This window comes from Arvicanthis niloticus, chromosome 13, assembly GCF_011762505.2.
Source record: "Arvicanthis niloticus isolate mArvNil1 chromosome 13, mArvNil1.pat.X, whole genome shotgun sequence".
Lineage (NCBI taxonomy): Eukaryota > Metazoa > Chordata > Mammalia > Rodentia > Muridae > Arvicanthis > Arvicanthis niloticus.
Window position 1 is genome coordinate 58,591,016 of NC_047670.1, and position 12,759 is coordinate 58,603,774.

Here is a 12,759-nt window from a genome sequence, read left to right on the forward strand (position 1 = left end):
GCTGGACCTTCCAATGGCTGCCTCTTCTGGCTTCCTGCATTTGTTATTCCTGGCTCCACAGGGTGACAGTGTGACCTGGTCTGAGATGATGTATTTCACCTCTGCTTGTGGAACACCCCCGCCCCAGGGGTCAGCTCCCGTCCAGGCACGGGAAGCTCCCAGTTTGGAGGCTGTCAGGCTTCTTCTCTGCTCTGGGAGGGGGGCAGGGAGTTGTAGCAGCTTGGCATGGGGGTACACTCACTTCTCTGTGTGAAGGTAGAGGGTGGGAAGGTGGTCCTGTCCAAGATGTCTTGGCACACTCAGGTTGGTGAGATGTTCTGGGTTGTGGGGCTGGAAGGCAAACCTGTAACAAGGAGCCACAGTCCTAAAACAGAGGAGGGGCTTCATTTAAGTCAGTGATGACCAGGCCATTGAAAAGCCTTAATCTGGCATCCATACTTCCTGTGTGCTAGAGAACAGGGAGGGCTGGAGGAGACTCACAGATGGGCAAGTACATAGATGAAGAGAGTAAGTCTGAGACATTGCCCAGCAGGAACAGGGATCCCGGAGGGAAGGAAGGATCCAGGAAGATGGAGATTCTCTTGATGTGAAGGAGATAGTCAGCGCTATCAGGTGGACTGACTGAGAAGTATATTCCTCCACCCACCTCTTCGTTCATCTACCCATTGATCTGTCCATCTTCCCACGCACAAAAGCATGCATGCTTATAAAAATCCACTTATACACCCTTCCAACCACCCACCCTTAAATCTGCTTCCACACACACCCTATTGTTTAGTCATTCAGCCGTTCATCTACTCAATTTCTCTTTCACCCAAACACCAATCCACTGACCCATCCTCCCTCTTACCCCGACCTACCCACCCACCCACCCATTTACTGCCCATCATCCATCCACGTATTCATCTACTCATCCATCCATCTGTCCATCTATCCATCTGTCCATTCATCCATCCACCCACTCATCCATTCACCCACCTGTCCATCCATCCATCCATCATCCATCCATCCATCCATCCATCCATTTATCCACCCACTCATCCATCCACCCACCTGTCCATCCACCCATCTATCCATCCATCCATCCAGTCAGTCAGCCACATACCCACCCATTCATTTGTCTGTCCTTCTGTCCATCAGTCCACCCACCCATCCATCCATCCACTCATCTCCCCAAAATATTCACTCACCCACCCACCCCATCTATTCACCCATCCATCCATCCATCCATCCATCCATCCATCCATCCATCCACATACCCACCCATTCATCTGTCTGTCCATCAGCCTATCCATCCATCCATCCATCTGTCTGTCCATCCACATGCCCACCCATTCATCTGTCTGGCTGTCCACTCACTCACCCTTCCTCCTACTTACCTTCCAATTCACACACACACACTTCCACACCCGGTGAGGGACATGGGATGGTGGTTCAGAATGTACCTCCATGCTGTCACAGGAGTGCCAGGAGATTTCTGTCCTCCATGTTTTTTAGCCATTCCATTGCTGACTTGTCTTGTGTTTTGGCAAACCCAAACCATCTCCCTCAGATGTCAAAAGGAAAGAAAAATGCTTAGTGTCAGTGGAGGTCACAGGCAGCTGGTGAACCGTCAAGTTCAATGGACCTCCCAGAGAGATGGACTCATGGCTAGACCTTTGTCTCGGGGATGGGGTGCCTGTGACACCCACCTTGTTGAAGGGAACAGATATGTGAACCTGACACCCTGGGAAGGCACAGCTCCCTCCTGCTGCCTGGCCTTGAGGGTGGGAGGTGGTTCTTTGTGCTCTCTCATAATCCCTGGAGACTATAGGTCTCAGCTCTCCTTGTCTGCCAGTCAGAGCTCCTGAGGGGAACTGACAGCTTCCTGCACACCCAGCCCCCACGGAGTCACCACTGCAGAAGCATGGAATTGTTCAGCTGGTGTAATTTGCTGATTTCCTTAAGTAGCACCCCCAGTTAGAGACATGACAGAATTCCATTAGTGCGGCCCCACCCACTAGCTTCTCCGGCACTTCAAGTGGAAACCAGGCTGAATCATGAATGTAGGCAGCCAGTGGTAGCCACCTCACTCACCCTGCTGGGCTCTCTTGCCACCTCCTGGTCTGGTCCTTGTGCTTGGGGAAGGACTGAGGAGGCTCCCAGGATGACTCTGAGGGTCTTGTAGCCTTGAAGGACTCTGGGATAGTGGCCCAGGGGCATCGAGTTAGTTGATATCTACAACATAACCCCTGCACCTGAGCCATGCCCCCACCTCTCCTTTCCCCTCCCCCCAACCCCCATCCCTACCCTACTCCAATGGCTTCAGCTCAAGGCCCCAGGATATGGAGTGGACTTAATGGCATCTACTTTGGATGGCTCTATGGGGGAATCAAGATCTCGGTGACACTAGGGCACCGCCCATGGTGGGCTCCATGGGCAGGTGGTCAGTTCAGCTCCTCCCCACTGCTCTGCCCACTCAGTCCCCAGCTCTGGCAGCTCCCCGTGCATCACAGTGCAGTGCTCAGTGGTGCAGGTGGCTTTGTTCACCAGACTTGTGGTGAAAACAGGGACGGGTGGAGCTAACACGCTCCCTCCCCTGATTCTGGGCTTTCCACCAAGGACTAGGTTGCAGTAAACCTCAGGATGGGGCTTGGGAATTCCATCTCCCACAGCTTCATTGGTCATCACTCACCTCCCACTGACCCTCCCAGGCCAGGGCATGGCTACTGCAAGGCTCCAAACTCCAAATGCCTGGCAATGGCAATATGTCACAATGAGAGAACTGAACTCCATGAGATGGTAGGACTGGCAGGAACTGAAGAAAAAGAGCATTGTCCTCCTGTCTAAGGGATAGATAATCAGTGCTTCATGGCTGAGCCAGGATCACCAAATGTTAATAACTACAAAATAATAACAGCGAATACAGTCATTTATTTTTAGAAACCAAGAAGAGTGAAGTTTTATTGGGAATCTCTCAAATTATTATTGCTGGCAACAAATTCAATTTAAAAAAAAAACAAAGCTGTAGCAAGCTGACTATGTCTGGGGTGGGCTTGTAGCCTTTAGTTTGCAAATTCTGGCTCAGAGAAGCTCACTTCTTCCTTCTGAATGTCAAAGGGTTTTGTTGATCGATTTTCACTCAGTGTGCTTTGTGGCACACCAGAGATTTCTCACACGGGTGGAGTTCCTGTCTCTGTCTCAGGTGTGAGGATGCTGAGGCATGAGGTGGGGTTGGGGAGTGGGGCCACACAGGAGGTTAGTGTTGAAAAAGGGCTCAGACTTGTCCTGTCACCATGGCTTTCCAGAGCTGATAAACAGGCTTAGGGACATCAAGTCAGTGTGCACATTGGGGTCTTGTGCATCTCTGGGCTCCTCAACTGACACAGTGCCCTAGTGAGGCTGAGGGTCACTGGATATCTGCAGCCCTTTGCCTTAATGGTCAGGCATGTGGCTAAGCAGGTTGTGTAGGCCTCAGGTGGCCCTGCTTGGGAAAGAGTGTCACTGGCTTCTAGACTGTTCAGTTTCATTGCAGTTAGAGTGTGGTTTTGTCAAGGGGAGCTGGAGAGTTTGAGTTGCGTAGTTCCTTTAAAGAAAAGTCTCCGCTCAGGAGAATTATAGAAAAGAGCTTCAGGTCGAGTCAGTAAGGAGCAGAACCAGAATTTATTAGGCAATTTTAACATTTCATCTGTGTGTGCATGTGAGTGCAGCAACTACAGAGGCCACCAGAGGGCGTCAGGTCTACTGGGACTGAAGTTACAGGCAGCTGTGAGCCTCCAGATGTGAGTTCTGAGAACTGCACACAGGTTCCTGGAAGGGCAGAAGTATTCCTGACTGATGAACCATCTTTCCAGCCCCTAGAAGAAATTTTGAGTTTTAAGGATGGTTATTAGAGAGGGGAGGAAGGGAAGAAGGGAGATACTTAGAAAAAAATAGTATGCATTACTGTACCCCATATGTGGCTATGTGCCGGGGTAGGGGGGAAGAGGAGTGGGGGGGGAGGGTGTGTGAGGGAGAGAGAGTGAATTGACCTTATCTGTCTTTATAGTAGTCATGTATATGATTCAGTGGCTTCTGAATTAATATCTTCAAAAGCTTCTAAGTTTCATCTCTCTCTCTCTCTCTCTCTCTCTCTCTCTCTCTCTCTCTCTGTCTATGGCTTCAGAGGGAGCCTTTCTGAAGTACAGTGGATAGTATTACGGCTGATAAGGTAAAGCCCTGGGTCACACGGGTTACACAGGGAGCTCAGAGTTGTTTTCAGGTGAACAAAGTTAATCACCTTGTTAGTGAGATTCCCAGGAAACTGGAGGTCACACGTGGAAAGAAATAAGGGCACATTCCAGGCCCAGACTAGGGCTTTGAGCATAGCTCAGCGCCACTCTACCATTCTGATCTGAAATCTGTCTCTGTGAAAGACTGTGGACAGCCTTGATCCTCAGGTAGTGAGAAGCTTCAGCCCGACTCGGGTGGGTGAGGGGCTCCTTCTCATTCCCACATCCCCCTAAATTCATCTTTCTGTCTTGCCCAGGTTATGCAGCAGTGAGTGAGTGAGTGCATGGTGTCTGAGCTGACCTACCCATCCTGACTCTTACTTGAGGGTGGGAACAGACCTCTCCCCAGAGTGCACATGGTGGCTGAATCTCAACACAGTTGTTGATTCTGATTCCAGATCCCGAGCGTGGGTTACCAAGAAGACAGGCAGCAGAACAAACTTGGTTCTCCTGAGAACACTCACACACAGATTGTGTGTGTGTGCTCACATTTGTGTGTATAACTGCGTGGGCACATGCAGTGCATGTGTGTGTGTGGAGCATGTGCTCATGTGTGCATGTGTGTATGCATGTGTGTGTGTGTGCACGTGTATGTGTGTGTGTATGCATGTATGTGTGTGTGTGTGCACGTGTGTGCCTGTGTGTGTGTGTGTGTGTGTGTGTGTGTGTAGGCCAGAGGTCAATCTCCATGTCATTCCTTAGGCATTTTCTGTCTTGACACTTTTTTAGACAAGATCTATCACTAACCTGCAACTCATCAGACAGGCCAGTGAGCCATGGGAGCCACCCCTCTGCTGCCCCAGGACTTGGGTTACAAGTGTGTGCCACTAGGCCTGGATCTAACAGCAGCAGCAACAACAACAACAACAACAACAACACCAGCAGCAACAGCAGCACAGGTTCCGGGGCTGAAGCAAAGCAAACACTTTAACTAAGTTGTCTCTACAGCCCAACATTTTTTTTTTTAATTTAAACCAGGGCTTCCAGAGCCCTCACAGCTTCCTTCGTGCAGAGGGCAGGCAGTGTGGAGCCTGGGCACTGAGAGAAGGCAGGGTGCATGACAATTTCTGGACCAACAGGGGGCACTTCTGGTCACTCTGAGGCTGTTTTTTTTTTTTGTTTTTCGTTTGTTTGTTTGTTTTGTTTTTGTAACTTGATTTTGTGGTTCTTGGGTCTGAACCTTGCAGATGACATCAGACCATAGTGTTCAAAACGTTGGACATTCCAGAACCTTGTTTTGACTGTGAATTCCTTGTCAGTGCTGCTGGGCACTGGGTTTTTCCCTGAGTGCCGCATCTCTGAAGGTTTGAACTGGGCTCTACCAAGAGCTTGCATATGTAGGCTGAGGAGCGACGGCCCAAGGTGGAGAAAGCTGAGAGACTGGTGGCAGCTGGGGCTGATGGCCCTGGTGAGGTTTTCTTCTAGTCAGAAGTAGACAGAGGGAGGGATACAGAGAAAAATGAGGCAGCTTAGGTCCAGGGAGGACACTGTCCTGTGCTCAAGGACTGATGGCCAGGCCAGGCCAGCAGAGCCAGGGACAATGATTGGACCACTGCCCCCTCTGAGCACAGGATGGGGGCAGTGGGGTGCCCCTGCTGAGGGACTCCAGTGGCTGTCCCCAGCTATCTCTCTTTGGTGGCTCTGTGGCTTCCACAAGGGCCGCCAGCAGCTCTGTGCATGCCCACCCCGCAGGCAGCCTGCCATACGAGTACAAGATCGTGATTGCGGGCAACCACGAGCTGACCTTCGACCAGGAGTTCATGGCTGACCTCATCAAGCAGGACTTTTATTACTTCCCGTCCGTGTCCAAGCTGAAGCCGGAGAACTACGAGAACGTGCAGTCTCTGCTGACCAACTGCATCTACCTGCAGGACTCAGAGGTCACGGTGCGTGGCTTCAGGATCTACGGCTCCCCGTGGTGAGTGTGATGGCCCCCATCGTCACCGGCAGTTAGGGTGAGGCAGAGGGTGGTGGTGACTCCAGTCTCCTTGAGGTGCTCGGGACCCAAATTTGAGGCTCAGGACCGGTGCAATGAGGACACAAGGATCCAGGACTTAGTCTTGTCACTCTCACCCTCTGTTTTGACTTCAGGCAGGCTACCGTCACCCCCTAGGCTTCTGTTTCCCCATCTGGAACCAAGGAAGGGAAGGGTAACATCACCTATATCCTCTGTGCCATATATAGTACATGCAGGCAAGTGGTTGTCTTCAACTCATGGAAAAAGAAACAGCTGAGAGAGTATGGACCCTCCAAGATGACACAGCTCAGCGGGGGAGGGGCTGCAGCCACAGGGTTTTCTTTCAAACACGAGCCTCTAGCACGAGGGTCTTCCCTTTCTGCCCATCTTCTGTCTTCCCAAAGAAAGGCATGTGATTGTTGGAAAGACAATTGATCCACAGAATTGAGAAAAAGCATCTGGGACCGTCAGACGGTCCCACTGGGTCCTCTCCTATACGGGACAGCAGCTGTTTAAGAACAGATGCACAGGGAATCCTTATTCTGTTGGAAACACAGTGACTGACTGGGCCGTTGCTCTGAACTCACCCAGCTGGGCAGCTCAAAGTGACCACGGGTCCAGACTATCTTTGTGATGGTCACTGTGTCCATGACAATGGTAACTGACTATAACAGTGCTGCCGCAAACAGCGGTGGTGGTGGTGGAGATCTGTGGCGATGGTGGTTATGGTGGTTGTGATGGTGATGATGATGTTGGTGATGATGCTTATGATGGTGGTGGTGATGATGATGAAGGCAATGGTGCTGATGATGGCGGTGGTGGTGTTGGTGAGGTTGGCAGTGATGAGGGTGGTGGCAGTGATGATGATCAGGTAATGAACAAGATGGTGATGATTCTGCTGCAGCCTGTGACATCGTGATATTAGTCCATGGAACAAAGCCTCCGCCATACTCCCATGGGGCTGATTTGTTGTTCGCTTTCTACCAGTGGACAGATCTGCTGGCCTTCGCGTGGCCACAGGGTGTGAAGTGCTGGCAGGGTGAGAGGAAGCTCCCCGGAGGTGGACGACCCCAGCCTCATGGGAGGGGGTGGCACTGTGGAGGGCTCCAGTTGAGCTAAGAAAACGCAACACATCTGGGAAGCCCTGGGCCGTGGGGTTTGATGTCCCCTGGTGATTTGAGGCTGAGGTGGGGTTAGGACCTGTGTGCATCTTATGAAGCCCTGGGAAAGGAAGAGGGGCCAGCCTGACCCTTTCTCTGGCCCCAGGAGGAGCCGCCTGTCTCTGCCTGGGGCTTGTGTTGCTCAAGGGGTCCGTGTACTCTCCTGCTACCTTTGAAGGTTTTTGGACACTCAAGGATGTGAGGGACTCGAAACCAAGAGCAAGGGCATGAGAAGAAGGCTGATGCTGTCTGGCAGGCTGCAGAGGCTGGTCTGAAGCCAGCTTGCGTGACGGCTCATCAGGAACACCTTTGGAAGTCTGAGCAAAGTCTTGAGTCCTTAGGCTGGCACAATCTGGGTGGGGCAAAAATAAGGTGGGGTCATCAGGGTAAGAGGCAGAGGTTCTGAGTGTGAGGTCAAGAATCAAGATTGGATCTCTGCACTATGGTTTGCAACCTGCCCCAACACATACACATATCACATACATATACATACACATATACACTCATACATATACACACACAACACACACATACATAAACATACATATACACAACACATACATATATACACTCATACATACACACACACATATATACACACACATACCACACACATATACATTATATACACCACATACACATACACTATACACACATACCACATATACATACACACATACACCACACATACATATATACACTCATACATATACACACACATATATGTATACACTACACAAATACACATCACACATACCACATACACATACATATACACATATACCACACACATAGACACATACACATATACCACACACATAGACACATACACATATACCACACACATAGACACATATACCACACACATATATACACACACACATACACACACATACCACACACATATATACCTCAAACATCACATATATACATACACACACATATACACACATGTACAGCACAACATGCGTGCATGCGTGCGCGCGCACACACACACACACACATACCCCTCCTTAAAAAGGTTTGGAAAGGGAAAGGTTAAAGGCATGGCTTAGGGACCAAGAAAACTGAGCTTATTTTTTTTTTTTTTTTTTGCCTCACATTTTGTGGGCTGTGTGACCCTGGGCATCACTAGGTGACCTTCCCATGTCTTAGTTCACTTTCTTACAGAAAGGGGGTGGCAGTGTTCCCTCCTCCATAAGGTGTCAGAGGGCTCCCCTGAGCCCGTGGTGGTTGTTATAGTGTTCAGAGAATGGAGACCTGCTTTTCATGTTAGGATGCCCTTCCTACATGGTCCAGTAAGGAGGGAGAGGGGAGTGGAGGAGATGCACAGAGCTCTCAGGGCCCCACCACCCAGCAGCCGAGTTCCTCAGAGCTGGGAAACTTAGCGTTAGGGCTTCCTAGGTGTGTGCCCCTCTGTCCAGGGAACGAGTCATGTGCCATCACTGAACTATCAAGAGGATGAGGCTTGGGTGAGGCCAGCTGCCAATTCAACCATTGTCCTGCTGCTTGGAGCTCTGGCCACCAGTGACCCCAGTGTAACCTTCAGTGTGGACATGACTGGCCTCTCTAGTTCCTGGCTTCCCCCAGACCCAGAGAGCAAGGGGTTCTTTCTTCTTGACCACAGACCTGTGCCAGTGGATGCACAAGCTGACCAGCAGAGTAAATGAATAGGGTGGGTGTTGGGGGTGGGGATAGTCAGTAAGCTGTGTCGTTATGCTCCTGAAAGGGCACAGTGGGATCCATGGTGCTCCCTCCCTGCTGGAACAGGCTTTAGAAGGAGGACTAAAGGAAGGGTGGCCCAGGGGGTGGGGCACTCACGTTCCCAGCCTGGTTGTGCTCATGCACCAGGCTTTCCTTGGCCTGGCAATGTGACAACCCCCAGGCCATTCTGTATGCAGAGTTCTGCCCGTTTCTCTGAGGTTACCTGGGCTGGGAGCAGGGGACAGGAGGTGACTGACTCTGTTTCTGTGGTGCCACAGAATTAGTCCTGGGAGCTGTCCCCTCCCCTCTGGCACCTGCATGCTGGGGAAGCTGCGTCTCTAGCAGTGTGCCTGAAACACAGGCTGCACAAATCAAGGTACCGCCCGCCACTCCAGCCCTGTGACTTTGGGTAACTGTGGCAGCCTCTCTGGTCCCACTGTGCCATGGGACGTAATGTCACTGCATTATAGTTTGAGGTCAGTGTATCTCTGTCTTGATGAAGGCCTGGCACAAAGTCTAGCACCATCAGTGGATTGTAATTTATGATCAAGGGGGGATGCTTGGAAAGGGGTTAGCTCTATGCCAGATGAGGGTTAGGTTAGCAGCAATCCTATTTTATAGACAGGCAAGAAGAGGTCTGGGTAGGCACATGGTTCATCCATGGTTATCAAGACAGAGGTACCCCAGATTCCTGGCTAGCTCCTGGTGAGCTCTGCTCTCTCTGGAGTCAAGGTCATGCAGTGCTTTCTTAAGTACCATTTGGGTGTCTGAGGGAACATGGAGGCCTAAGAATCACTCTCCTGGTTCATCAGTAAATGTATCAAACCATCCATGGACATTTGTTGAGAACATGGCCCCCACTGAGCCCCATGGAGTTGGAAGAAGCCCTGGAAGTTGGGGTCAGGGAAAATTCCCCATGGAGAGAGCTGGGAACTGAAGAGATCACAGAGCTAAAAGATTTGGAGAATGATATGGGTTATCACAGGCAAAGGCCACAGGCTGGGCAGCCAGAGCTTCTACCCGAGTCCTTGACTAGCGTCCCTTCCCTACCTTTCCCAACAAGGAACCAGGTTTTCCAGAGTAACAGCCCTCAGTATCCCTCCAGGGATGGAGTACCTGAGGACCGCAGCGACACTGAGGTGGATGGTTGGGACCTGCTGTCTCCCTGTGGCTCGTGTCCAGGAAATCTTTATGGATGCTGCCTCCCTCTGCACGTGGGTGTGTGGGTGCATATCTCAAAAGGATGCTCACCCAGGAAGCAGGGCATAGCTGCTGGAGTGTGCACCTGGGGGTTACAGGTGGCCCTCCTCTATTCCAGGGGCTCTGGGGGCCCTGGGGGCAGCCATCATCATGCCTCTGCTAATGAGGCCTCTGCGTCTTGCCAGTACACTCCTGGCCTGGCGAGCCAGCCCCGTCACCCAGGAGTCAGGTCCTTGTCCTGCCACTGAGCTGCAGAAACACTGGCCAAGCTGAGCAGCCTCCCCGAGGTTCAGTGTCTGACCAGTAAATGTGATGACATCATGAGATCTCAGGGTAGGTATATTATTCTTCCAGGTCCCTTGGTGATGAAGGGACCCTTTAGTGGCTGGTGTCCCAGGGATGCTAGAAGCCACACACATGGAAATGGTATAAACCAGCCCTTAAAAATGTGTTCATAGCGTCAGTACTTCCTGGCCTACCTATGGACTCCACCCAGGCTTGGGTGAGGTCTGTGGGATGAACCATCCCCCTGAACTGTGTCCTAAGATTTGAGGGGGACATAGTCAATTTCTGGGCACTGGTCAGCTACCCTCAGGGCGGCTCATGGTGTGAGAGAGTGACTGATGGTTATTGAATTCAGATGATTCAAGACAAGTTCCCATGGACATACCTATAGCCTGTCTCCTCGACAGTCAGCCAGTCTCTCATTGAGACTCCCATCCCAGATGATTTGGGTGATTAAACTAACCAGTACACAGTGGTAAGGTTATTTCTTCTCTCTCTCTGGACATATTGGCTGATGCGTGGAGTTCTCCAGCTTCAGAGCTGGGACTCTGTCATACACAGGTCGGCAGTATCAGAGCCCCTATGGCTTTAACAGGTATTGATCTGCTTGTCACAGGGGGTATGCAAGCAGGAGGGTCTGCATGCCAGCAGCGATTCCAGGTAGCCACCACATGCTCCCTGCTTTTGTGTGTGTGTTGGGGATCTGAACTCCTGGTCCTTGCCTATTCGCAAGCGCTTGGTCCACTGAGTCATTTCTCCAGCCCTCCAATCTCTTCAGCAGAGTCGGTGTGCCAAGTGATGTCCCTTGCCAGCAGTTGCTTACCTGTACCCCAGCCAACACTTGGTACCATAAGGCTCTAGGTTTTCCTGGCTCTTGGGTGGGTGCTGGTGCTGCCGTGAGCCTTGGAACCTCTCCATGGTTTCTGGCCGCCTACATTCCTCCTTTCTGAAATACTCATGTCTTTTGCCTAGTCAATTATTTGGGGGCAAGGATAGTCTGTCTTTTGGTTGGTTTTAGTGGTGTGGGTATGAAACCCAGAGGATCACTCATGCTAAGCAGGTTCCCTTACCACCAGGCTGTCCCCCTGGCCAGCTCTGGTCTTTCTCTTTCTTACTGGTTTCTAGAGAGGCTTGGTGTGTTCTGAGCGGGAGATGGGTCCTTGGTCACTTGACTCTTGACAGATCGCCTTCTGTCTTCTTGCTGTACCTTCTTACTCACAGAGCCACGAGGTGAGCAGAAGCCCTGGATTTGGATATGAGTAAACGTATTTGCACTTTTCTTCCTGGCAAGTGCTCCTCGGGCCCTGCTGACAGGATCTTTGCTCTCTGGATCACGGAGATTCTTTCCCTTGACCCTCAAAACCATACTGCTGACTTTTCAGGCTTGGGCATTGGAGCCACTGGGAATGGGAGTACTTGGTGTGAGTGAAGCGTGTGTGTGTGTGTGTGTGTGTGGTCCCACTTTGTGTTTCTCCTTGTGGACACCATTGGTGGGCACCATGGCTCTTCTCTGCCATCTTGAGTCCACAAGGGCCTGGGTTTGCCCTAGTCCCTCACTCTACCAGCTCATTCAGAATGGGCCAGGAGTGTCTGATGTCACCCTAACAACAGGCTTCTTAGAATCACCTCTGCTCCCTGGGACACTTGAGACCAGGGGCCTCTTTCACATTTAATTTCTCTCTTTCTAAGTTCAAAGCCTGACCTGGCACTTGGCTTACATTGATAAATGTTTCTCAAATGGATGAATGCATAGGTGGGAAGATTCCAAACAGCACGGAGTCCATTGGAATCCCTCCCTGGACTGTTTGCCTGTGCGTGCATCTTTCTGTGGCCTCCTCTTGACCCAACTCCCCCAGTCCCTAAGGTTCCTATTCCAGGCTGGACTCTGAACACAGTGGCTTGACAGTGCCACCTCCTGGCTTACCACGCTGCCCGCTCTCACTAGTTTCCCCTGACCAAAGGCCAGATGCCCACTTCCCTGTGCCTTTGACCTGGGCTGGCTCTTTTCCAGCATCTGGAGGGTAAAGAAGGGACAAAAATCTGGGGAAACCCTCCCTCATGGGCATGTGGTGACTGTGGGACTTTTGACATGGTTGCTGGTCCCCCTGAGCTACGGCCGGGCATATGTCCATCACCCAGGGCGGCTCTTGGTTGGAAGTAACTGCAGGAAGAGGGAAGAGTCAGCTTTTGCAAAATCCTGCTT

The 12,759-nt window shown here is 51.2% G+C and overlaps 1 protein-coding gene across 4 annotated transcripts in view; it reads left to right on the plus strand.

Moving 5' to 3' along the window:
• Nucleotides 1-12,759, plus strand: part of Mpped1 (metallophosphoesterase domain containing 1) — a 76,744-nt gene that overhangs the window by 48,216 nt on the left and 15,769 nt on the right. For all 4 annotated transcript variants that reach the window (XM_034517110.2, XM_076911763.1, XM_076911762.1 and 1 more), the window contains one exon: nucleotides 5,943-6,168. In XM_034517110.2, the coding sequence (XP_034373001.1) occupies nucleotides 5,943-6,168 (226 nt within the window). The remainder of the gene's footprint in view (nucleotides 1-5,942; nucleotides 6,169-12,759) is intronic.